The sequence below is a fragment of the Plecotus auritus genome, assembly GCF_963455305.1.
Source record: "Plecotus auritus genome assembly, chromosome: 3".
Lineage (NCBI taxonomy): Eukaryota > Metazoa > Chordata > Mammalia > Chiroptera > Vespertilionidae > Plecotus > Plecotus auritus.
The window spans coordinates 112,229,035-112,255,659 of record NC_137772.1 but is presented as its reverse complement, the minus strand read 5'-3'; the positions used below and the strand labels follow the sequence as shown (position 1 = coordinate 112,255,659).

Genomic DNA, 26,625 nt, shown 5'->3' with positions numbered 1-26,625 from the left:
GGCCACCTTAAATGGCATGGCTGGGGCAAAAGTTTTTTAAATCACTTGGACAAGGAAAGGAGGTAAGGTACCAACCATATTTTGTGAAAAAAAGGTCATCCCTGGCCTGGCTGTGGTGGCTCAGTGGATTGAGTGTTGTCCAATGGACCAAGAGGTGCCGGGTTCGATTCCTAGTCAGGGTAATGGTCTTGATCCCCAGTAGGGGATGTGCAGGAGGCAGCCAATCAGGGATTCTCATCATTGATGTTTCTATCTCTTTCTCCCTGCCCCTTCCTCTCTAAAATCAATAAAAATTTAATTTTTAAAAAAAGAGACCATCCCTGTTCCATAGTCAGGTCTTTGTTTCTATTTTTTTCTTTTTGATGAACTTATATAGGCTGAAGGCCAGATAGAAATGTGAAAGATTTTTTTTTCCAGAAGGTACCAGACTGATTTTTTTTTTTCATGTAGCCAAAACAGGTAAAACAGCAACATCTGGCTTACTCCTAGACCTCGGTTGCATTTCTTAATCCAGGGAGCCAAGCTCTGCCTGGTCTGGGTCCCTCCCCTTGGCCTGTGGTATAAGGTCAGCACAGACACACACCTGAACCTGTGAGCTTGGCTTGCCTTGTTTCCCCCAGATGTCCTGCCCACCACTGGCCTGATGCCCCCTCCCCTGAAGCCCAGAAAGGTTTGGATTGTCTACTCTGCCGACCACCCTCTCTTTGTGGATGTGGTCCTGAAGTTCGCCCAGTTCCTGCTTACTGTCTGTGCCACTGAAGTGACCCTCGACCTGCTGGAGGAGCAGATCATCTCAGAGATGGGAGTCATGACCTGGGTGGGCCGGCAGAAGCAGGAGATGGTAGAGAGCAATTCCAAGATCATCATCCTGTGTTCCCGAGGTACCCGGGCCAAGTGGCAGGCCATACTTGGCTGGGAGGAGCCTGCTGTCCAGCTTCGATGTGACCACCAGAAGCTTGCTGGGGACCTTTTCACAGCAGCCATGAACATGATCCTACCAGATTTCAAGAAGCCAGCCAGCTTTGGCACCTACATCATATGCTACTTTAGTGACATCAGCAGTGAGAGTGATATCCCAGACCTCTTCAACATCACTTCTAGGTACCCACTCATGGACAGATTTGAGGAGGTTTACTTCCGGATTCAGGACCTGGAGATGTATGAACCTGGCCGGATGCACCGTGTTGGGGAGCTCACAGGGGAGAATTACTTGCAGAGTCCCAGTGGCTGGCAGCTCAAGGAAGCTGTAGAGAGGTTCAGAGAGTGGCAGGCTCAGTGCCCTGATTGGTTTGAACGTGAGAACCTCTGCTCAACAGATGACCAGGATACTCCATCCCTGAATGAAGAGGTGTCTGCAGAGTGGCTACTGCCACCTGGAAGAGGGATTGTGAAGCAGGAGCCCCTGATGCAGGAGCCTGCTGCTGAGGGCCACCTGGTGGTGGCACTGCTCATTGCTGAGGAAGGCAGAGGAGTGGCCAGGCTACAACCTAAGCTTCAGCCCCAGGGGCAGCTGGTGGCCCAAACCCTTCACACCGTGGTGCTCCCCCTGAAGGCTGTCCCTCCCACTCAAGATGTGGTACCTGCCCCTCCTGCTATTAGGAGCAGCACAGCCAGTCAGTTGGCCATTGTGGAAGGAGATGAGGCCTGCCCACTGCTGGAACACTGTGACCCTCAGCAGAACAGTGTCCTCTTCTTCCCCATGGACTCAGAGGACCTACCTCTCTGTAGCACCCCTATGGCATCACCAGACCACCACTCAGAGGATGAAAGGGGGCAGCTTGAAGGCTTGATGCTCTCACTCTCCCAGGAAAGTCTGAGCTGCCAGACCCCTGAAGAATGGGACAGACCTGTGGTGGTCCTCAAAGATCCATACATACCCTATGGAGAGGGGCAGCGGGAGTCAGTGCAGTCTGACCAGGGCTACATCTCCAGGAGCTCCCCACAACCCCCTGATGGACTGGTGGAAATGGAGGAAGAGGAAACAAAGCAGAACCTGGGAAAGTCTGCCAAGCAACTCTCCCATGAGGCCCTGGAGAGCCTGAGAAGCCTCCAGCGACAGCTTTTCTTCCAAGAGCTTCAGAATAACTCTGGCTGGGACAATATGGAACCAGAGAGGCCAGTTACATAGTGCCTCCCAGACAAGACCATTGAGAGAAGGGAGTGTACATGTGTGTCTCTATATGTATATACTAGAGGCCCTGTGCACGAAATTCATGCACTGGGTGGGGGTGTCCCTTAGCCCAGCCTGCACCCTCTCCAATCTGGGATGCCTCTCACAATCCGGGACTGCTGGCTCCCAACCGCTCGCCTGCCTGCCTGCCTGATTGCCCCTAACTGCTTCTGCCTGCCAACCTGATCACCCCCTAACCACTGCCCTGCCAGCCTGATCGATGCCTAACTGCTCCCCTGCTGGCCCGGTCACCCCCAACTGCCCTCCCCTGCCGGCCCAGTCACCCCTAACTGCCCTCCCCTACCAGCCTGGTCACCCCTAACTGCCCTCCCCTGCAGACCTAGTCCCCTCCCCCCAACTGCCCTCTCTGCAGGCCATCTTGTGGCAGCCATCTTGTGACCACATGGCTGTGGCCATCTTGTGCGAGGGTGTGATGGTCAATTTGCATATTGCCTCTTTATTATATAGGATATTCATATGTGAAATGATACCTTTAAAATATAGACATCTTGATTTTGATCTTCCTTAATTTTTCTTACTGGGACCATCTGATCATCTTCCATCCCCACAAAAATCTACAGCCCATTTCTGGAGCTAGTGGCAGTGTTCTTGAGTCTCCATGATTCATTCATTTATTCAACATTTATTTTGTACCTACTATGTGCCAGGAACCAGAGATACAAAGATAAGTTGCACCTGTCATTGGCCCTGGTCACTAAGGAAATTAACATCTAGTGAGAGCAACAGATTGGCAAGTAGAGGATGGTCATGCATAATGGAAAGGCTGAACAGACGCCTGCCCAGGACTATGAGAACACACAGAAGTAGTACCTGGCCCAGGGAGAAATCCTGGAGTGGGTGAAGTATGAGCTGAAGGAGAAGCTAGTTTCCTATGCCAAGAGAGTGTGATTGGAGAAGGCACAAGTCCTGGGGAAGGTAAAGGCTAGGAGATGAGTAGGAGCCAGGCCCATCAGTATACTGCAAGTTGAGCCTGGAGAGGAGGGAGGGAGACATGAGAGATGTGGTGGCAGGTTATCCAGAGTCTAGGCTGGGAGTTGGTACATCAGCCTGAAGGCCTGGGACTCCTTGGATATGATAAGCTGTTGCCCTGCAGAGGAGGCTGAGAGCCAAACATACTTGCAAGCCATCTCAGATCATTTTGGAAAGAGATCAGGTAGACAACTGATAAGAAACTGAGTAGCATTCATCAGGGAGGAAAGTCTGAAGTCCTGAGCTCCCAGTTAGTGAGAGAGCTCCAGCAAAGAATGCTTCAGGGTTGCTGACTGGGAGCCCTCAGCTCCACAGTGGAGTCCAACAGCAAAATGGATTGAGTGTGAGATATGGAGTGTTCATGGCAGGTTGGGAGTAGGAGGTCACTGAGCAGATCCTTTTTGCAGAGAGGGAAGTGTGCCACTCTGTTCTTAAAGGTCTACATTCAAAGAAAATATTTAAGGAGAGATACTAAGGCCCAGAGTTTGAAGTTTTTCCTGGAAGAGCACACTGGGATGCAGTCTGCCCTGTCATAGCAGCCTAAACAGACTATAAAATAGGGAGAAAAGGCACAGCCTTCCCAGCCTCTTGGGTTCAATTTCTTCAGTAATTCTGGAGATGGGCATTATTGTGTCCAGATGCCTACCAAGCTCTCTGTGAATAAGCACTTACCATGGTGGATTCTTCTCTGGCTGGAGTCAGGGTTCTATCTGGCAGCAGAATGGCCCAACCAATGTAGTCCTTGTGCCCAGAAGCATACTTCCATTTGGATTGTGTTCCCCACAAACCTTGAATTCTAGCTTTCCTGGCCTTTGAGGCCAGATATCTTTAATTGACATTGTCCACTATGTCTCCTCTATGTCCAGGACTGCTGCTTTTTTTTTCCCTAACAGCTTAATTATTGCACTATAATTCATATACCATTGACTCTGTGCAGTTCAATGGCTTTTAGGAGTTCAGAGGTCAGCAATCAACATAATTAGAACATTTTCTTACTCCCAAAAGAAACACAGCACCCCTTAATCATCACCCCTAATCCCTTTAACCATCCTGTGCCTAAGCAACCACTAATGTCAATGGATTTGCCTATTGTGGACATGTCATATATAAATGGAATCCAAGTTCTCCAGGCTTCTTGATCCTCTCTCTTTTTTTGTTTTTGTGTTAATCCTCACCCGAGAATATTTTTCCACTGATTTTTAGAGAGAGTGGATGGGAGGGGGAGAGACAGAGAGAAATACATCCATTGTTTGCCTCCTGCATGTGCCCTGACAAGGGCTGGGGATTGAGCCTGCAATCGAGGTACATGCCCTTGACCAGAATCGAACCTGGGACTCTTCAGTCCATAGGCCTATGCACCAAACCAGCTAGGGTGACCCTTTCTTTAATATCATTCTTTTGTTGCTTCCACATCCTTTCCCCAATCCCTAGAGTCCCCAAATCTCACACTAGTCACCGTAGTGCTGGAAATTCTGTCAATCAGAGTGTGGTGTTTGCTGTCATCCAAATGCCAAGAGCTTCAAGAATTTGTATAAAGCAAGCCAGGCCTTTCTTTTTGTATTATTTTAAACCATAGCTAAATAAAATCCTGCTTTGCCCAGAAGAGCCCCTCCAAGAACAGATGTCTTCCAACCTATGACTCTCCCACCTCTCTGGCTCTGCTCCTAAATAGACTGTAGCAGAGGTGGCTCAAGGTGGGCAGAAGCCAACCTTGTGACAAAAACATGCAGGGGAGCAGCTGTCTGTGACTGCTGTCCAATGCAAGCCTCTGAACTTTGGGTGGCTTTCCATAAGTTTTTCTGCCAGCTGTCTTGATCCTAGTTAGGGGAGTGAGAGGGGGAAGGTATAATTAGATGATGGGCAGTCTGGACTTTGCTTGATATAGTGCTGCTTATACTGATTTTATAAACCAGTTTCTCTGCCTAGGAAGGCCCTCAGCCATGTTTCAGTTTTGAGGGGGTATGTTCAGTCACTTAAACATTCATATAGTAATTTGAGCTGGGATCTCCGAATGCCAGTGTATGATGGCTTTCACTTATTTCCTGCTGATCTTTGAGTATTAAATAAGGCATAAGGGAAAAGAAGCTGTACTATGGGTGATTTTTATTCTGTGACCTTTAGGCCCAGAAATTGGTATTCTCCTTCCCAAAAAAGTCAGGGGGAGAGCCAGATCTATTCTGCTCCAGGATCTTCAAGACAGTAGGGGCCCAAGTATACTTGAACTCAGAGTAAAATGCAGAGCTGGCATTGCAGCCTTGGCCCTGGGCCTCAAGAAAGGTGTGTTGGAGAGTGAGTGTCCTTGAAAGAAGGCTGATGACGTTAACACAAACTTAGGCCCCTGGCTCTGCTGCTTGCCAGCCAAATGACTTAAATCAAGATATCTTCCTTAAGCCTGCCAACTGATGATCACCATTGGCCCCAATTCAACAGCAACAGGACTCTCTAATTTGTGGTGTGGTGAAGAAAGAAACTTGATTCAGTGCAAAACAGCTCAATTGTGATACAGGACAGCTATAGGACAGTTCTGGGGCCAGGCCCTTCTCAGGCCAAATAGCTCTGCTCTGTGCAGGTCTGCTTTGTGCTGTACTGCTCTGCTTTGCTCCATTCTGCTTTGGCCTGCTCTCTGCTCCAGCAAGGCATCTCTGGTGTTTAGCTCAGCAAAGGAGACTCAGTCTTGGTGGAGGGAAAGTACACTTCAGAACCAGAGGGGAGCTGGCTTATATAGATAGAAGTCCCCACCCCTGACCCCTGATTTGTCTGTCCTCATGTAAATGAGGACTTCATATCCTCCCAGTTTGATTGGTCCAGAAGGCACTGCCCTGATGTTCAGAATAGAGCCACTCTGGTTGGTCAGAGCTGTTAGCTCCAATTGGATGTGGAAAAACCTCAGTCTTATTGGTTAAAATAGGATTCCAGGAGCTTTTATAAGGGCTGATTCACATGGCAGAAACCATGCAGACAGGCAGTTCAGTGCAGGCTTCTCCTTTAAATATAGTTTGTGTAAAAGGCCCCTGTGTAGAAAGGCTGCTAGGCTATTTTTGTTTTTGTTTTAGCCCAGTTAGCCACTAGGAGACATTTTTTTATTGTTTAAAGTATTACAAATAGTAGTACATATGTCTCCTTTTTTCACCCCCATTAACCTTCCCCCAATCTCCCCTACCCCCCAGCACATGCCCTCACCCCACCACCCCAGTGTCTTGCGTCCATTGGTTATGCTTATATGCATGCACACAAGTCCTTTGGTTGATCTCTTGCCTTCCCCTCTACCCCCCAGCCTTCCTGCTGTAATTTAACGGTCTGTTAGATGCTTCTCTGCCTCTGTATCTATCTTTTTGTTCATCAGCTTATGATGTTCTTTATTATCTATAAATGAGTGAGATCATGTATTTTTTCTTTCACTGACTGGCTTATTTCACTTAGCATAATGCTCTCCAGTTCCATCCATGCTGCTGCAAATGGTAAGAGTTCCTTCTTTTTTATAGTAGCCTAGTATTCCTTTGTGTAGATGTACCATAGTTTTCTTTTTTTTTTTTTTCAAATATATTTTATTGATTTTTTACAGAGAGGAAGAGAGAGGGATAGAGAGTTAGAAACATTGATGAGAGAGAAACATCAACCAGCTGCCTCCTGCACACCCCCTACTGGGGATGTGCCCGCAACCAAGGTACATGCCCTTGACTGGAATCAAACCTGGGACCTTTCAGTCCGCAGGCCGACGCTCTATCCACTGAGCCAAACCTGTCAGGGTTGTACCATAGTTTTCTAATCCAATCATCTGCTGGTGGGCATTTAGGCTGTTTTCAAATCTTAGCTATTGTAAATTGTGCTGCTATGGACATAGGGGTGCATATATCCTTTCTGATTGGTGTTTCTGTTTTCTTAGGATATATTCCTAGGAGTTGTATTACTGGGTCAAATGGCAGTTCCATTTTTAAATTTTTGAGGAAACGCCATACTGTTTAGGAGACTTTCTTAGTGGGTGTCTTTTTTGTCAGGGTTCATAGGTCTCATCTTGTCTCTAAAATGGGTACAGCAGGAATTCCTACCTCACAGAGTTCTTGTGAGGAGTGGATGAAACATACCTGTGAAGCACTTAGGTGGTGTCCTACACCAGGAAACACTGGACACACCATAGCCATAACCAGCTTGGTCCAGGCATTTCCACCCTTCCCACACTGCTGCCTTTCTAAGGAGTCCAGGGGTGTCTTTAGGTCTCTTTGCCTCTGAGCAAGGAGAAGAGCTCTAACCTGATTCTGGGCCAGAGCAGTTTATGAACCCAGGGTACTGATTATCTTTCCTCTTGCTACTGCTTTTTTTTAACCATATGTTTACCTTTTCAGATTATAAAAGTAATATGTGACCCAATACTTGGCATATATTAAGAGCTCAGCAAATGTGTTGTCTGAGCGAATATGCTTATTTTGGGAAAATAGAAACAATATATATTATGTTATAGAAGACTATAAAATAAAGCAACTGCCCCCAGCCCATAGGTATAGGCTGTGAAGTTGTACCCCATTGCTTTCTGCCAGATGGGACCTTTGTCCAATGTCTGTTTCCCACTCAGTGCTTCCAACATCACTCCTAAATGGCTTCTAGGTCCAACTCCTTTCTTTTGGCCTCTCCCGAGCTCTCCATGCCCTACTGCTGCTCCTAGATCTTGGCACTGGATTCACAGTCTCATCCTGCCAATTTAGGTTGGTTAAGGCAAGCAGGGTACCCTATTGAGCCACCTTGCCTTTAGAGGAACACAGATGAGATGTTCATCCTCTCCCATGATTTGAAGGATACAAAGAAATCTTGTCCAATATGCCTGCTCTCTACCCAGGTTCCTAGATTCATTTCCTAGGAGGAATGGCCCCTTAGGTTATTAATACTTTAATATAAGTTAATTTACTGGATCCGTCCTTTCTGAATAGAGAGGAAGAAGATTTTAGTGCCCTTAGAGGATGAGAGAGCAGAAAGGGGAAAGGGAGGCAAAATTGGCTGGCCCCCACTTTTGACTGCACACTGACATGGTGTATCACCAGTTGTCTTGCTCAATGCCTCTTCCATGGCACTCACACAGAATATGAAAACTAGCCCCTGTTTTTTAGCCAGAACTGCACAGCTTTAATGAAGGATAAGTTCAACCTGTTAACAGCTGAAGTCTGAAGGCTACTTGGGGTACAGATTTTGGAAGCAGACACACCTGGATTCAGATCTGTATCCCTTCCTGACTATGGTGTGGCATTTCAGCAAGCTTCTCTGGAAATGGAAATGAAGCTAATTTGAGGTGGCTGTGAGAATGAAATAACACAATGTGCATCAAGGGCCTGATACAATCAAGCACAGGATATATTTCCATGCTCCTCATTAGGGCCAGAAGTGCAGGGTCAGGCTCAACCCCTCAGGCAACCCCCCATTCATAACTAGATCATGCTTACACTTCTTCACTTTTCCCAAAATGCCTCATATATGCTCTAGCTGACCAAAATCAATGAGAGCTTGCATGCTTAACTATGAGAAATGTATAAAAGTTTGTAACATGCTTAGTCAAATTAATCAACTTATTTTACATCTAGATTTAGGAAGGAATGAAGGTATGGCCTTATGTTGTGCTATAATTCTTTCCTGTGTAAATTTTGTCCCCTCATTATGATTTTAAATGTCTCCAGGAAAAGAAACATTTTTGCACATGTCACCTCATTTAATTCTTACCACAGCCTTGTGAAGTAGGTAATATTGCTCCTGTTTTATAAAGAATAAAAATGTTCCAGGAGGTCAGGTGAGAACCCAAAGGCATAGCAAATTGGAGGCAAAGAAAGCTTGTGACCAGGCTCTGTAACTTTGGAACATCCAGAGCATCATAGGGCAGTAACGTAGAGTGGTTTGAATAGTGCTGGCTGTCTCTGTGCTAAAGAAAAACAACAACAACAAAAAACTATAATTTTATTTTTGTTCAGACTCTATGTTCTGTCTTAGACTTCACAAAGTAATAACAAACAAAACAAAAACATGGCTTTGTTCTCATTCATACATAAGGATTCATGCTTCTGAAGGGGCAAGAGTAATAGAGAAGGGCAAAGTATTTAAAAATTAGTTCTCAGTCTTTTCCCCTTTGGTAAGTTATTTTTAGAAAGAAATGGGAAAGAAAGCTCTGGATAGCTGGGGAAATCACTCATAGGCTGCATCTGTGTTAATTCTGCCTACAGAAAACCTGGCTAGACACCAGGTCAAGGCCAAAGCCACACTGCCTCCCTGAGTAGCATGCCACTAGAGGAAATAACCAAGGTTTACTCATAATGTTAACACAAATATATACAATGGTAACAAATGTCACAGTGACATTTAAGAATTAAGTAAGGAAAGATTCACACAGGAAGTTTGTCATAAGTCTCAAGTTTTTATTTTCAGAACAGAAGCTGTTTTTATTTTTAAAAAGAGGAGAGGGGCATGATAAATGCTAGTGAGGTGCCACTTCCCCTCTTCCAGGCTGTAACTGCCAGCTAGCTCTTCCACAAAAGCACATGAAATCAGAGTCAGGACATGTTAAATTAGACCAGACTTTAGAGGGTCTAGTCCAACCCCTTTTTAAAACAGATAAGCTGTCAGTGGCTCAAAGTGAGGACATGCTTACTTGCTTAAATGTTAGAAGCAGGCAGTGTGAATTCTGAACCTGGGTTCCTGGCTGTGAACTGCGCTTCCCCTCAACCTCAGGAGAAAGTGCACTCCTGTTTTTCTGACCATGGAGAACATCTCCAATTTGACTCCCACAATGCAGATGCCCCTAGAAGGCGAGAAAAATGAAGCTTTATGGGTAATTTCTTCTTGTGAATGGGGCAAGGGAAGTAAGTAAAAGCACTCAAGGAAAATATACCAGAAGGAAGGGAGGGACTGACTCTCTGAACACAAGGTGCTTGCATCAAATATTTGGAAGAGGATGGCTAGGGAGCGGGGGGGTGGTGGGGGACAGATATGTGGGGGCAGACAAATCTACCAGAATTGGCCCAATTGCTATCAGTTTTATTTTTTGAACTTTCTTTTTCTTTTTCTTTTATTGATTAAGATATTACATATGTGTCCTTATCCCCCCATCTATCAGTTTCTTGATGTACCTAGGGAAGTGGCAGCTCATGGGAACCTATCACAGCCTCCCACCAGAAAACCAAAAGCACTCAGAGGTTTTACAGTCATTCAGTAGGGAGAATACCATCCAAACAGTAAAAAGGGGGTGGGGTAGGGGACCAGCCAGGGGCTGGCACATGGCTCAGATGCAAAGTCCTTTCACAGTCACTGAGATTAGGTAGCTAGCAGGAAGCAACAAAGCTGGAAGGAGAATGTGGAAACAGAGGAAACAGCTATTGGGGCCCACCCAGGGTCTGGGCCTCAGAACTCTGAGCACATGAAATTCAAAGGGAAAGAAGAGGAGTCAATACGGAAAGAAGAAAAGACAGAGAAAAAAAACAATTAGCTGCAAAATTCCACCAGTTTATGTTGGACCTGGTAGGGTTAGGGGTTGGAAGCATGATAGTGCATTGAATATAAACATTTTTTCTCCATTGTTCCCCAATGTGAGAGTATCTGGTTAATCCATGAGCCCCTCTTGTGTCTCTGTCCACATGGGTGTCTTCTGTCAACAAGCCCCCAAGAAGTTGGGAGAAAGTGACCCCATGTAAAAAACTGAGGCCCAGAAAGCAAAAGTGACAGTCAAAACTACAATCCATGATTTTTCTGATCCTTTGTCCAGGGTTTACTACATCACACAAAACTTCCCGAGCATAAGAAAGTGAAGGGGAAACAAAAATTCTTACAATTTCACCCCTCTATCCTATTGTGGGGTGGAGGAGAGTATTTCCTGGCCTTGCTCCCAATTGCACTCTTACCTCCCCTAAAAATACTTATCCTACCTCCAAGATTCCAAGAGTGATTCCCACATTAAGACTATTAGTGGGAAACCCCTGGATGTCCCTTCGCATCAACCTCAACAAGAGGAATACCAGAGAGAAAGACTGGGCAGTGGTGGGTTTGCCTATCCTATTCCATGAAGCCTGCATTTTCCCTGGAGATTCTCTTAACAGAGCAAAAGACAAAAGTCACCACCACCATGTCTGGTCTTCACAAAACTTTCTAAGAGGGCAGGTGGGCCCATGAGAGACCCAATTTCATATCTATCCAGGAACCCCACCAAGGGTGCTGTTCTGAACCAAGATCTGACCGAGCCAGCAACAAACCTTGGGAAAAGAGATATGGATGCATAGGGAGAGAGACAGGCAAGCCAATGGCTGATACTTCAGACTTTGTAACAACCTTGACATCAAAATCCCACCTGGATCTAGTGACCATGTTGAATGCAACTTCCAAGTATTTTGTCTTTATTTTTTTTTGCAATTAGCATCAGTGCATGATGCAACAAAAGCCAAAAGCATGGAGGCAGAAATGCCCAATCACCCGAGAGAGGGTGCAGTTTGGTCCTTAGAATATGAACCCTCTGACACTCTTCTCCCCATAAGCTGAGAAGAGAGGAATAGGATTGAGGAAGATCCTGGGTGAGCTTCTCTCTTGAAGAAGAGAAACTGGGCAGCTCCCAGGAGCCCAGCTCTTTCTGGGAATTTATTGCCACAAGTTTAGGTAGGAACAAGGAGGGTGGTGGTATGTATAGTAGGCTGGGCCTCCCCAGATCTCCTACTGATTGCAAAGGGCTACAAGGTGGACATAAGAAAACAATACTACATGTACATAGAGACATAGACTTTGCATCTATCACTTGGAATAAATCCAATAAACACATGAGGGGACAGTGGATTCTGAGTCAATTTCAAGGCATGGGACAATGGTCACTAAACCACAGCCTAAAAGAAGCTGGCACTTCTAAGCAAGACAGAAGGCCTAAGGCAGTGGTCGGCAAACTGCTGCTCGCGAGCCACATGCGGCTCTTTGGCCCCTTGAGTGTGTCTCTTCCACAAAATACCATGGCCTGGGGGAGTCTATTTTGAAGAAGTGGCGTTAGAAGAAGTTTAAGTTTAAAAAATTTGGCTCTCAAAAGAAATTTCAATCGTTGTACTGTTGATATTTGGCTCTGTTGACTAATGAGTTTGCTGACCACTGGCCTAAGGTCCAGCACCCTGTGCCTGGGCATCTCCTTTCCTCCATTCCTCCCTCCTCCACACAATGGCTAGGAATTAGGGCGGAGATGGCAAAAGCAAGATGCAGAGGTATCCAGACCCTTAGAAGTGAGAATCAGGGTTAGGCATGGAGAAGGGAGAATAGAGTGAGTAGACCCTCCTCATTCACCATTCCTCCAAGCAGTCTTGACCCAAGAAGTGCAAAAGGACATACTAGCCCTATTAACAGTTACCTGTTCTTTTTAAAAATATATATATCTTTATTGATTTTAAAGAAGAAGGAAGAGGGAGAGAGAGATAAGAAACATCAATGAATGAGAGAGAATCATTGATCAGCTGCCTCCTGCACATCCCCCTTCTGGGCATCGAGCCTTCAACCTGGACATGTGCTCTGATGGAGGATGGAATGGTGACTTCCTGGTTCATGTTCAACCACTGGAGCCACACAGGCTGAACAACAGTTACCTCTTCTAAACAAAGCTTGATATAATCTGGGTGAGAGAAGGTTAGAGGACAAGGGAGCTGAGGTCTCTCAACCGAAAAGCAAGCCCCACCCCACCCCCCTTATTCCCCTTAATTCTGGGAGGCCACATCTAGGGTGTTGACATAGCCATGGGCCCCTGCCTCATTGTTCTCTGTGATACAGTGACTCAGCTGGGAGCCTCCCTGAGGTGGTGGTGGAGGTGGCAGTGGAGGCGGGGCAGAGGGCGGAGCGCCATAGCCCCCTCTGGAACGACTAGAAGAAGCCCGACTGGAAGAAGCTGGACTTTCAGGGTCCCAACAGCCTTCTAGGGTCTCCAGGCCACGGCATCCAAGGAAGAAGAGATTCTTGAGCATGAAAATGGAGAGGGGCTGCTGGTAGCTCACCACCAGGAGGCAGCGCAGCGCCAGCAAGGGCACGTCCACCAGGCAGCCGCCCAGTAGGCGCAGAAGGCGGCTGCAGCTGCCAGGTCCAGGAGCTTGGTCCCAGGACAAAGCTGCAGCTGCAGCTGCTGCAGCGTTGAGCTCATACAGCCAAAGCACAGGCGAGGAGAGGGTGAGGAAGTAGACTATGATGAGCAGGTAGCGAAGGTGTGTGGGAAGTAGCACGTGGCCTTCCAACATCAGCTCCACTAGGGTGAAGCTATCAAGCAGATCCAGACACGTGCCTAGGAAACATCCCGAGGCGCGGTGTTGCTGGGGCTGCAGAATCAAGGGGCCTGTTGAGCTCAGGGGAGTGCCCACCTCGCTGATGGCCCGCACCAAACTGTAGAGCAGAGGCACCGACAGCGCCATAGTAAGGCGGAAGCCTGTGGTGCCCAGGGGTGCGTGCAGCTCAATGAGATCCAGGATGGACGTGCCCAGGATGAGCACCACCTTCGGCGTGAAGGCGATGGAGTAGATGAGCCAGGCCAGGTAGGCGAAGGCAAACTCGCCCACCACCTCAGCCGCCCCTAAGCCACCCCCTGGACCTCCGGAGCCCCCGCGGCCACCGTGAGCCTTGGCCCCTGCTGCAGCCCCAATGGAAGCAGCGGGCAGGTGCAGGGGCGGCGAGGCATGATGATGGTGCTGGTGGTGGCTCGCAGCACTGCCCCTACGGCCCTGGCTGTTCTTGGCGAAGAAGATGGCCCAGCCCGCAACTACCACCAGGTCGGTGGCAATCCAGGAACACCAGTACAGGTCGGTGACTGCGATGAGGTACAGGTCTAGTAGCCCTCCTTGTGCCAAAAGCAGCACCACGGACAGTGCCTGGTAGCCCCAACGACACCCCGAATTAGGGGCGCAGTCCCCACTGTGATGCTGACCTCTGTGGTCTGGCGGGGCCAGGGCCTTGCGGTTACAGCAGCAGCAGCACGAACAGCAGGAGGCGCCGCTGCTAGTCCCTGCGCCACCGGTAACCCCAGCCAAGCGGACCCCGGGGCCCCCAACGCTCCCGGCAGCACCCCCACTGAAGATGCCCCTGGCAGCACCCCCACTGACGTCCGCTGCTGTCATGCTGCAGGAGTAGGTGGGCGTGGAGGAGGGGGTGGCGGCCGAGGAGGAGAAAGCAACACGCGCGGCTGGGTCAGCGTTTGGGGCTAGGGGTCCTGCGATCCCGGCAGTGGAGGCAGTGGGAACCAGTGGTTTGCTTATACTGAAGCTCTGGTTGTGGTTGTCCTCCCGCTCTGCACCGGTGCTGCTGCTGGGAGAACCGCTGCCCCCGCCGCTGCTTTCTCCCCGGCTGGTACTGGCGCTGGTGCTGGTGTTGCTGTCACCGGAGCCTCTCCTGCCACGAGGGAAACCTCCCTGGAGGAAGAAGGACTGCGACCCGGTGGCGGCTGGGAGAGGCAGGACGGAGCTGGACGAGGACAAGACAGAGACCGAGCGGGGATGGCCAAGAGCTGGGTGCATTGTCCTCCGGGAGGCTGCCAGCTGTACCCTGCCCGCCTCCCCAGTTTCTGGAGTCCTACCTGGGTCTGGCAGCAGCGAGATCTGGACTGGAGTCGCCCGGACTGGGCCAGCTTGGGTTGGTGACTAGCCGACACCACCACCCCAAGTCGCCACCTGCAGGGCGGAGGGGGGAGGGGCAAAGAGGAAAGGGAGGCTGGCTTCAGGGAAACCAGGACTGGATTCAATGGGGGAGGGAGTAGGAGGAGAGACTGGAGAAAGCATGGCTGGCTGCATCAGCTGGAAGAAAAGAGGGAGAGAGAGTTGTTGGGGTGGGAAGCACTGAGGACCAGGAGGATGAGAGGGGAGGAGGAAGTAGATGTCACAAGGAGGAGGGATAGGGAAGTGTGGGATCAGTGCTGGGGGAACCTAAAGGAAGCATAGGATTCCTGGAGAAGATTCTTCAAGGCCCCACCAGCAGAACTCCTGGAGCATTAGTGGTTAGTGACCACATGGCCTTGGTCTCAGTGCCTCCCAGCACCAGGCTGAGGTGACAGGTTCAGACCTCTATTCCAAGTTAGCAGTTTCTTTTGCTGGAATTAGGGCAGCTTTGGCCTCTATGCTGTCTAGTGCCCTTTCCACCACACCAGCCTACCTCTCTTTAAGGCACTTAAAAACTAATAGAGCAGTTAGGTCTTTCTGACTAAAAGGACCAGGAACAGCAGCCACAGACATGAATTTCTACATATTCATGTGTCCTGCACTGGGTTCAGTGAGCCACCTTGGGGAGGTCCCAATTTCCAGAGAATGGAGTAGTTCTCTCTATATAACTGCTTGGGGAGAGAGAGCAGGTAAAATAATTATTGAATTGGAAACAATAGGAAGATGTATCTAGCAGAGAGGAAAACAAAGAGGCATTTATGGGTATGGGTACCTTGATAAAAACAAAGGCTCAAAGTGGGTGATGGTGAATGTTACAACCAGCCAGGGTGGACAGAAGGTATAGTGGTTCTGCACCTACAAGCACGGAACTCATACTGACTCACCCCCATGAACTCAGTCCACGACTGGGCTGGAAGGCAGCAGGTAGAGTTATACCTTCAGGGAGTTAGGGGAGAAAAAAATGACTAGAGCAGTTGGGGCTTGAAAAAAAAAAAAAAAAAAGATGAGGCTCATGTGTAATGCAAACATCCCAGCCACATCAAAGCAAGGCTGGAAATTTGCCTGCTCCCTCATCCTCCACATACCTCAGACTGCATGTTTCCTGACTTCCTTAAACCTTCTGCTGCTAGGTTCATCTTCCTAGACAACACCACAGAGCCTGAGGGAAGGGATCAGTGGAACCACAGTAGTTGGTTGCACAGGGCTTGCCACTAAACCTGCCTCTTGAATAAGGGTCAGTTTGAACCAAACCTTTCTCCAGTCTCTTAGAGGTCAGTCTGTATAACTAATCCATGGGGATGTGGGATTTAGAACTCACAACCTTCATTATTTCCACCTGCCCCTGGCACACGCAACCTTTGGAAAGTTCTTTGTCCAATCATCATGTAAGGCAGAGCAGATACTAGTATAGTGAGTAGTAAGAGCTTGACCACTGGGATCAGTAATCTTAGCTCTGCCACTGAGCTTGTGTAATCTTGGACTGGTTATTTCATCTCTTACGCTTCCAACTATCCAACTAAAAAGGTATCAATATCTATCTTAACAGGCTGTTGTATAAAGACAGGACATGAATTCAAGGGGTTTTTAGCCCAGTGCCTGGAACAGAGTATGTACACAGTTAAAGGTAGTTGATTATGAGGATATTATCATCATAATTTCATTTAGCTCATGTCTTAACCTCCCAGGGAACATTTACTCATAGCACAGGCCACTAATGACTGCTTTCTGTGCTGGAATAGTTTGAGGAGGATAGGTTTAATTTTTCTTTGAATTTTGATAAAACTCCCCATGTGAAGCCAACTGGTGCGGAGCTTCTGTTTCTTGGAAGATTTTTTAATTACTGCTTCAAGTTCCTTCATAGTTTTTGGCCTATTTAGATTTTATTTTTATTCTTCCTAGTTGAGTTTGGAAGGTCGCATTTTTCTAGAAATATATCCATTTCTTCTAGGTTGACCAGTTTGTTGGAATAGAGTTGCTCATAGTATTTTTTTATGATTCTTTGTATTTCTGTGGGTTCTGTTGTTATTTCACCTCTTTCATTTCTGATTTGTTTATTTGGGTCCTCTCTCTTTGCTTCTTGGTGAGCCTGGCTAGAGGTTCATCAGTCTTGTTTATCCTTTCCAAGAACCAGCTCTTGGTTTCATTGATCTTTTCTGTTGTGTTTTTTTTCTCTATGTCATTTATTTATGCTCTGATCTTTATTATTTTCTTCCTTCTGCTCACTCTGGGCTTTTCTTGTTGCTCTCTAATTCTTCAAGTTTCAGAGTTAGATAATTCATTACCAGTTTTTTTCTTGTTTTTTTTTGTTTTTGTTTTTGTTTTGTTTTGTTTTTGAGGTAGGCCTGAAATGCTATGAACTTCACTCTCAGGACTGTTTTAACTGTGTCACATAGATTTTGTATTGTTGTGTTTTCATTGTCATTTTTTTCCCAGCATGTTTTTTATTTCTTCTTTGATCTCTTTGATAACCCAATCATTATTTAATATTCAGCCTTAAAGTGTTTGAATTTTTGTGATTGTTTTTATTGTAGTTTATCCTATATAATAAAAGAGTAATATGCAAATTAACCATCACTCTGCTACACCCACAAGTCACCCCCACCAGCCAATCAGGAGCAAATATGCAAATAAACCCAACCAACATGTCTACGGCCACAGAGAGCAGGAGGGAGGCTTGGGTTTCCCTGGCAATGGAGGAAGCCAAGTTTTCTGCCTGCCCTTGCCAGCCTAGGCCTCCACTCAAGGCTACAAAGTTTCAATAATAGAAGATACATAAACCCAAACAGAAATGTCGGCAGCCACGAGCTGGAAAGAGCAGGAGGCTAGGGGGTTGCCCTCGGTGATGGAGGAAGCCAAGCTTTCCCCACACCCTGGCCAGTCCAGGCCTCCGCTTAAGGCTACAAAGTTTCAATTATAGAAGATACATAAATCCCCCCCAAAAAATGGCTGCCGCCCCAGAGCAAGCAGAAGGCTTGGCTCCGCACCAGGCTACAAAGTTTCAATTGTAGAAGATAAATAAATCCCAGATACCAGGGCCTCTGCTTGGGTCACCAGAGGGCGTGGCCGGCCTGCAAACCACCACAGGCCCCTTGCCCAGGCCACCCCACGCCCCAAGGGAACCCCCACCCTGATCAGGGACACCCTTCAGGGCAAACCAGCTGGCCCCCACCTGTGCACCAGGCCTCTATCCTATCTAATAAAAGAGTAATATGCAGATTGACCATCACTCCAACACACAAGATGGCTGCCCCCATGTGGTCAAAGATCCTGCCCCCATGTGGACACAAGATGGCCACCACAAGATGGCCAGCAGGGGAGGGCAGTTGGGAGGGACCAGGCCTGTAAGGGAGGGCAGTTGGGGGCGATCAAGCCTGCAGGGGAGGGCAGTTAGTGGTGACCAAGCCGGCAGAGGAGGGCAGTTAGGGGTGACCAGGCCTGCAGGGGAGGGCAGTTGGGGGGTACCAGGACTGCAGGCGAGGACAGTTGGGGGGACCCAGGCCTGCAGGGGAGAGCAGTCGGGGGCAAACAGGCTGGCAGGGGAGCAGTTAGGCATCAATCAGGCTGGCAGGGGAGTGGTTAGAGGGTGATCAGGCTGGCAGGCAGAAGTGGTTAGGGCAATCAGGAAAGCAGGCAGGTGAGCAGTTGGGAGCCAGCAGTCCTGGATTGTGAGAGGGATGTCCGACTGCCCGTTTAGGCCCGATCTCACCGGGATCGGGCTTAAACGGGCAGTCTGACATCCCTTGAGGGGTCCCAGATTGGAGAGGGTGCAGGCTGAGCTGAGGGACAACCCCCTCCCCCGTGCACGAATTTCGTGCACCGGGCCTCTAGTTTCTAATATTTCACCATTGTGATCTAAGAAGATGCTTGATATGATTTCAATCTTCTTGAATTTGGAGAGACTATGCTTGTGTCCCAATATGTGGTCTATGTTTGAAAATGTCCCACTGCACTTGAGAAGAATGTATATTCTGTAACTTTGGGGTGGAATGTTCTGAAGATGTCGATTAAGTTCAACTGATCTAGTGAGTCATTTAGGATTTCTATTTCTTTGCTGTGTTTTTGTTTTGTTTTTTTTTTTCTCAAGGATTTATTCAGTGATGTTAATGGGGTATTAAAGTCTTCTAGTATGAATGTATTGCTGTCAATCTCTCCCCTGATATCTTCCAGAAGGTTTTTTTTATGTATTTGGGTGCTCTTTCATTGGGTGCATATATGTTTACGAGAGTTATATCCTCTTGTTGTATCGATACCTTTAGAATTATGAAGTGGCCTTCCTTGTCTCTTGTGATGGTCTTCAATTTGAGTTCTGTTTTGTCAGATATAATTATTACTACCCCTGCTTTTTTTCATTTCCATTTGCCTGCAAGATGTTTTTCCTTCCCTTCACTTTCAGTTCGTGTGAGTCCCTTGTTCTGAGGTGTGTCTCTCATAGACAGCATATATATGGGTCATGTTTTCTTATTCATTCAGTCACTCAATGTGTTTTGATTGAAGCATTTAATCCATTTATATTTAATGTTATTATTGACTAGAGGCCCAGTGCATGATATTCGTGCACAGGGATGTGTGTCTCTCAGCCCAGCCTGCACCCTCTCCAATCTCCGGTAGGATTGGGCCTAAACAGCAGTCCGGACATTCCTCTCGCAATCCAGGACTGCTGGCTCCCAACTGCTCGCTTGCCTGCCTTCATGATTGCCCCTAACCGCTTTTGCCTGCCAGCCTGATCACCCCCTAACCACTCCCCTGCCAGCCTGATTGATGCCTAACTGCTCCTCTACCAGCCTGGTCACCCCTAACTGCCATCCCCTGCAGTCTTGATTGCCTCCAACTGCCCTCCCTTGCAAGCCTGGTCCCTCCCAACTGCCCTCCCCTGCTGCCCTGATTGCCCACAACTGCCCTCCCTTGCAGAATTGGTCCCTCCCAACTGCCCTCCCCTGCTGGCCATCTTGTGGTGGCCATCTTGTGTCCACATGGGGGCAGCCATCTTTGACCACATAGGGACAGCCATCTTGTGTGTTGGAGTGATGGTCAATTTGCATATTACTCTTTTATTAGATAGGATAGAGGCCTGGTGCACAGGTGGGGGCCAGCTGGTTTGCCCTGAAGGGTGTCCCAGATCAGGGTGGGGGTTCCCTTGGGGCATGGGGGGCCTGGGTGAGGGGCCTGTGGTGGTTTGCAGGCCAGCCACCCCCGCCCCCAGCGACCCAAGCAGAGGCCCTGGTATCTGGGATTTATTTATCTTCTATAATTGAAACTTTATAGCCTTGAGTGGAGGCCTTGGCCAGCCAGGGTGTGCGGGAAGCTTGGCTTCCTCCACTGCCAGGGAAACCCAAGCCTCCTGCTTGCTCTGTGGCCGCAGCCATCTTGGCTGGGTTAATTTGCATACTTGCTCCTGATTGGCTGGTGGGCGTGGCCTGTGGGTGTAGTGGAGGTGCAGTCAATTTGCATGTTTTTCTTTTATTAGTGTAGATAGGTACTTGTTTGTAGCCATTTCTGCTCCTTCCTTCTTTTCTATTTCTTCTTTTTACAGCATTCCTTTAGCATTTCTTGCATTGTTGGATTGGTAGTGATAAACTCCCTTAGTCTTTTTTTCTCTGTGAAGCTCCTTATTTCCCCTTCAATTTTGATTGATAGCCTTGCTGGATAGAGTATTTTTGGATATAGTCCTTTGTTTTTCATCACTTTGTATACTTCATTTCATTCCCTTCTGGCCTGATGTGTTTCTGTTGAGAAATCTTTTGATAATCTCATGGGGGATTCTTTGTAGGTAACTCTCTGTCTCTCTCTTGCAGCCTTTAAGATTCTCTCTTTCTCATTAGTATTTGCCAATGTAATTATGACATGTCTTGGTATGAGTCTTTTGGGGTTCATCTTGCTTGGGACTCTCTTGTACTTGTGTGACTTTTTTCTTCCCTATATCAGGGAAGTTTTCTGTCACTATTTCTTCAAATAGATTCTCTAATCCTTGCTGCTCTTCTTGTTCTTCTTGCACCCCTATTATAACATACTAGAGGCCCGGTGCATGAAAATCGGGGTCCCTCAGCCTGGCCTTCACCCTCTCCAATCTGTGACCCCTCGGACATCCCTCTCACATTCCAGGACCACTGGCTTTTAACCGCTCACCTGCCTGCCTGCGTGATCATCCCTAACCACTCTACCTGCCTTCCTGATGCCCCTAACTGCTCCCCTGCCAGCCTGATCCCTCTAACTTCTCTCCCCTGCTGGCCTGGTTCCTCTAACTTCTCTCCCCTGCTGGCCTGATCACCCTAACTGCTCTCCCCTGCTGACCTGTTCACCCCTAACTGCCTCTGCCTCAGCCCCGCAACCATGGCTTTCTCCAGAAGGATGCCAAAAAGGTTGTCCTGAAGATGTCTGGTCTAATTAGCATATTACCCATTTATTAGTGTAGATGTTAGTTTGTTTCATGTTGTCCCAAAGCTCCCTTAGGCTCTCCTCCTGCTTTTTATTTTTTTTCTACAATTGCTCTTCCAATTGGGCTTTTTTCTCTACCTTATGTTCTAACTCACTAATTCTGTCCTCTGCTTCTCCTAGTCTACTGTTGAAACCTTCCATAACATTTTTTACTGTAGCTATATCACTTTTGATTTCTTCCTGATTTTTGCATAGATTGTTGATTTTCTCGTCCATCCAATTTATGAACTGTATGACTGTGAATTCTTTTTCTGACATATTGCATGTCTCTGTTTCATTTAGTTCCTTTCTTGGTGATTCCTCTTTTTTTCTTTTGGGGATTGTTTCCTTGTCTCCCCATTCTTGCTATCACCAGAAGGTCCAAGCACCGAGTTGCAGGTGCCTGAGCCATGCGCAGCAGGAGCATCACATCACCTGAGCATCACTGAAGAACTCAGACACTGAGACATGTGGCTGCTGTGGGTCAGCGGGAGCTGCATGCACTGAGAGTCAGAGTCACGGGTGCTCAGTGCAGTCTTGTGCATGCACCAAGGATCAGGGTCCCCATGTGCACATCGAGAATTGGAGTCACTTGTGCTCTATGCAGCTTCACACACACACCTAGAATCAGGTTCCCTGCACACATGCACTGAGAAACAGAGTCCCTGCATGCATGTGCCAAAAATCAGAGTCCCCAAGTGTGCACCAGGAATCAGAGTCCCCATGTGCACATGCCAAGAATCGAGACTCGAAGTCTTTGGCGCTCAGTGTGGCCTTACCTGTACATTGAGAATCAGGGTCCCCATGCACATGTGGCAAGAAACAGAGTCCCCGTGTCTGCACACTGAGAATCAAAGTCACTGGTGCTCAGTGTGGTCTTGCGTGCACACTGAGAATAAGTCCATGTGCACTGATAATCAGAGTACCCCTACATGCATGCAAGGAGAAACAGTGTTCCTGCATGCGTGTGGGGACAATCAAAGTCAGTGTCCCTCAGTACAGCCTCTCACTCATGCTGAGATTCAGTCCACGTACATGCACGTCAATAATCAGAGTTTCCACGTGTTGGAAGGAGGCCCGCTCATGTGCCGTGGGTCACACAGGCCCTGTGCTGCTGAGGTGGGCCAGTAGGGACAGGGATTCACTCTGTGACTCGCAGAAATCTGAAACCAGGGTGTCTGAAGTCTTGGTGTCCCTGGATCTGTAGCTGTCATAGCAGGTCTTTGTCCAGAGTGGCTGTAGGATCCCAGTTTGTGTCTGAGGCCAGTCTGGGTGATGAGTAGGCTAGAATCCTAGTCACAGCAGTTCTGCCCTTCAAGATGGCAGTGGTTTATGTGTCAGTGCCAGCCACCTGTTTGCAGCAGCAGCAGCAGCAGCGGGGTCCTGCAGTCTAAGACTGCCTGGTCCGCCAGCACCCAAAAGTCCTGCAGGATCTAACTGTCCTTAGCTCACACACACACTCACTACACACGTGCACACACTCCCCTTTCACTCCCTCATTCTCTCACACTCTCTCTCTCCCTGCTGTCTTTCCAGTCACCATCTTCCTTCTTCTTGCCAATATTTGTGTGTGTGTGTGTGTGTGTGTGTGTGTGTGTGTGTGTGTGTGTGTGTGTATTCTTTAGGGTTCTCCACACCATGTCATCTGGAAATAACAGCAGTTTTTCTTCTTTCTGTCCAATTTGGATGTCTTTTATTTTTTCTGTCTGGTTGCTGTGGCTAGGACTCTAAGTACTGTGTTGAATAAGAGTGATGAAAGCAGATGTCCCTGTCTTGTTCCTGATCTTAAGAGAAACACTTAGTTTTTCCCCATTGAGTATGATGTTGGCTGTTGTTTTTCATATATGGCCTGTTGAGGTATTACCCATCTATTCCCATTTTTCTGAGAGTTTTCATCATGAATGGATATGGGATTTTGTCCAATGCGTTCTCTGCATCTATTGATAAGATCATATGATTTTTAATCCTTCATTTTGTTTATGTGGCTTATCACATTGATAGATTTGCAGATATGATATAGACTCAACCTGGAATACCAGGAATAAATTCCTCTGATCATGGTGTATAATCTTTTAATGTATTGCTGCATTTGGTTTGCTGATATTTTATTGCAGATGTTTGCATATACATTCAGTAGATATTGGCCTATAATCTTCTTCTTTTGAAATGTCTTTGGTTTTAGAATCAGAATAATGTTTGCTTCATAAAATGAACTTAGAAGCCTTCTTTTCTTGTCTAATTTTTAGAATAGTTTGAGAAAGATAGGTATTATTTTTCCTTTGAATGTGTGGTAAAATTCACCGGTGAAGTCATCTGGTCTAAGACTTGGTTTGTTGGCAGTTTCTGGATTATAGATTCAATTTCATTAGTAGTTATCATTCTGTCCAGATCTTTGGTTTCTTCTTGTCTCATCTTGGAAGATAGTTTCTTTTCAGGAATTTAAACATTTCTTCCATGTCATCCAAATTTTTGGCATATAATTGTTTGTAGTATTTTCTTATACTTCTTTGTATTTCTGTGGTGTCAGTTGTTACTTCTTTTTCATTTCTGATTTTATTTATTTGGGTACTCTCTCTTTTTTAGTGTTTAAAGTATTACAATATATCTCTTTCCCTGCCGGAAGCCGATCATTGTAGAAAACTGTGGACAGGGAATTCGGAGGGCTGGTCAACCTTAATTAAAGCCCCCACCTGTTAGTCCTAAATTCAATGATTGGAGTTTCCTGGGTGTATCCCGTAATCTTAATAAAAGGGATGGCGAAGCCAGAGTGAGGAGTAGTTCTCCCACTAGAGTTGGACTACCGCCTGGCCCCCCATTTCCCAAATTAATATTTTTCTAAGTCTCTTTCATTTGTGTGCGGCCTTCTCCAGAACCCGAACCCTGAACCGGAACCCTAGATCATGCAGGACGTGAAAGGGGTTTCCACACTTCCCCCCCCAATCAACCCCTCCCCAGCCACTCCCACCCCCAGGACAAGACCCCATGGCCCCAGTGTCTGTGTCTATTGGGTATGCTAATATGCATGCATACAAGTACTTTAGTTGATTTCTTACCCACCCCCCCCCCCCCCGCTAAACCCTCACCCACCACTGCCTTCCCTCTGAGGTTTGATGGTCTATTCTGTGTTTCTCTGTCTCTGTATCTATTTTTGTTCATCAGTTTATGTTGTTCATTATATTCACAAATGAATGAGTTCATATGATATTTATCTTTCTCTGATTGTGTTATTTCACTTTGCATAATGATCTCCAGGTCCATCCATGTTGTTGCAAATCGTAAAAGTTCCTTCTTTTTGATAGCAGCATAGTATTCCATTGTGTAGATGTACCACAGTTGTTTTTTTTAATATTTCAAGAAAAACGATTTTAAATACAATAATGTTAAATGTAATAAACATTGATATTTCAAGAACAATTATTTTAAATATAATATTACTAGTACATGCACTAAAAATTAATATTACAAGAAAAAATATTTTCAATATAATAGCATTACCAAAACTGTACTAACATAGTATAATATCACAAAAGTTGTAGGAAATATTAAAAATCTGCAAATAACAAGATTATTTCTATTATATTCTAAAATATTTTTCCCTCTGAGTCTATTTTTGTTCATCAGTTTATGTTGTTCATTATATTCCACAAATGAGTAAGAGCATGTGATATTTATCTTTCTCTGACTGGCTTCTACCACTTAGCATAATGCTTTCCAGGTCCATCCATGCTGTTGCAAATGGTAAGAGTTCCTTGATTTTTATAGCAGCTAGTATTCCATTGTGTAGATGGACCACATTTTTCTAATCCACTCATCTGCTGATGGGCACTTAGGCTGTTTCAAAATCTTAGTTATGGTAAATTGTGCTGCTATGAACATAGGGGTGCATATATCCTTTCTGATTGGTCTTTCTAATTTCTTGGGATATATTCCTACAAGTGGGACTACTGGGTCAAGTGGGAGTTCCATTTTTAATTTTCTGAGGAAACTCCATACTGTTCTCCACAGTGGTTGCACCAGTCTGCATTCACACCAGGAATGCACGAGGGTTCCTTTTTCTCCACATTCTCACCAGCACTTGTCGTTTGTTGATTTGTTGATGATAGCCATTCTGACAGGTGTGAGATAGTACCTCATTGTCATTTTGATTTGCATCTCTCAGATAATTAGTGACTTTGAACATATTTTCATATGTCTCTTGGACTTCTGAATGTCCTCTTTTGAAAAAATGTCTATTTAGGTCCTTTGCCCATTTTTTCATTGGATTGTTTATCTTCCTTTTGTTAAGGTGTATAAGTTCCCTGTAAATTTTGAAGATTAAAACCTTATCATATATAATATTGGCAAATATGTTCTCTCATGCTGAGGGCTTTCTTTTTTAAAAAAAATAAATCTTTATTCAGATTATTACAATTTTTTCTCCTTTTTCCCCCCATAGCTCCCCTCCACCCGGTTCCCACCCCACCTTCTGCCCTTACCTCCCCGCCACTGTCCTCATCCATGGGTGTATGATTTTTGTCCACTCTCTTCCTGAACCCCCCCATACCCCTTTCCCCCTGAGAATTATCAGTCCACTCCCTTTCTATGCCCCTGATTCTATTATATTCACCAGATTATTCTGTTCCTCAGGTTTTTAATTCACTTGACTTTTTAGGTTCACTTGTTGATAGATATGTATTTGTTGTTCATAATTTTTATCTTTACTTTTTTCTTCTTCCTCTTCTTTAAGAATACCTTTCAGCATTTCATACAATACTGGTTTGGTGGTGATGAACTCCTTTAGCTTTTTCTTATCTGTGAAGCTCTTTATCTGCCCTTCAATTCTGAATGATAGCTTTGCTGGGTAGAGTAATCTTGGTTGTAGGTTCTTGCTATTCATCACTTTGAATATTTCTTGCCACTCCCGTCTGGCCTGCATAGTTTCTGTTGAGAAATCAGCTGACAGTCGTATGGGTGCTCCCTTGTAGGTAATTAACTGTTTTTCTCTTGCTGCTTTTAAGATTCTCTCTTTGTCTTTTGCCCTTGGCATTTTAATTATGATGTGTCTTGGTGTGGTCCTCTTTGGATTCCTTTTGTTTGGGGTTCTGTGCGCTTCCTGGACTTGTAAGTCTATTTCTTTCACCAGGTGGGGGAAGTTTTCTGTCATTATTTCTTCAAATAGGTTTTCAGTATCTTGCTCTCTCTCTTCTTCTGGCACCCCCATAATTCTGATGTTGGTACGCTTGAAGTTGTCCCAGAGTCTTCTCACACTATCTTCAACTTTTTGGATTTTTTTTTCTTTTTTCTTTTTCAGTTGAGTGTTTTTTGCTTCTTTGTATTTCAATTCTTTGACTTGATTCTTGTGTTCCTCTAGTCTGTTGTTGGGTCTCTGTATAATATTTTTTATTTCAGTCAGTGTATGTTTAATTTCTAGTTGGTCCTTTTTCATATCTTCGAGGGTCTCAT

The 26,625-nt window shown here is 46.3% G+C and overlaps 2 protein-coding genes across 7 annotated transcripts in view; one reads left to right on the top strand and one right to left on the bottom strand.

Moving 5' to 3' along the window:
- Positions 1-6,546, top strand: part of IL17RA (interleukin 17 receptor A) — a 30,519-nt gene extending 23,973 nt beyond the window's left edge. For all 6 annotated transcript variants that reach the window (XM_080659961.1, XM_080659960.1, XM_080659959.1 and 3 more), the window contains one exon: positions 621-6,546. In XM_080659961.1, coding sequence (XP_080516087.1) covers positions 621-2,128 — 1,508 coding nt within the window. In that variant the 3' untranslated portion in view covers positions 2,129-6,546. The remainder of the gene's footprint in view (positions 1-620) is intronic.
- A 2,965-nt stretch (positions 6,547-9,511) lies between these two features.
- On the bottom strand, positions 9,512-14,758 carry TMEM121B (transmembrane protein 121B). Its single transcript, XM_080661095.1, has one exon. The coding sequence runs from the start codon at positions 14,632-14,634 to the stop codon at positions 12,838-12,840; it is 1,797 nt and encodes a 598-aa protein (XP_080517221.1). The 5' UTR covers positions 14,635-14,758; the 3' UTR covers positions 9,512-12,837.
- Positions 14,759-26,625: the final 11,867 nt, after the last annotated feature.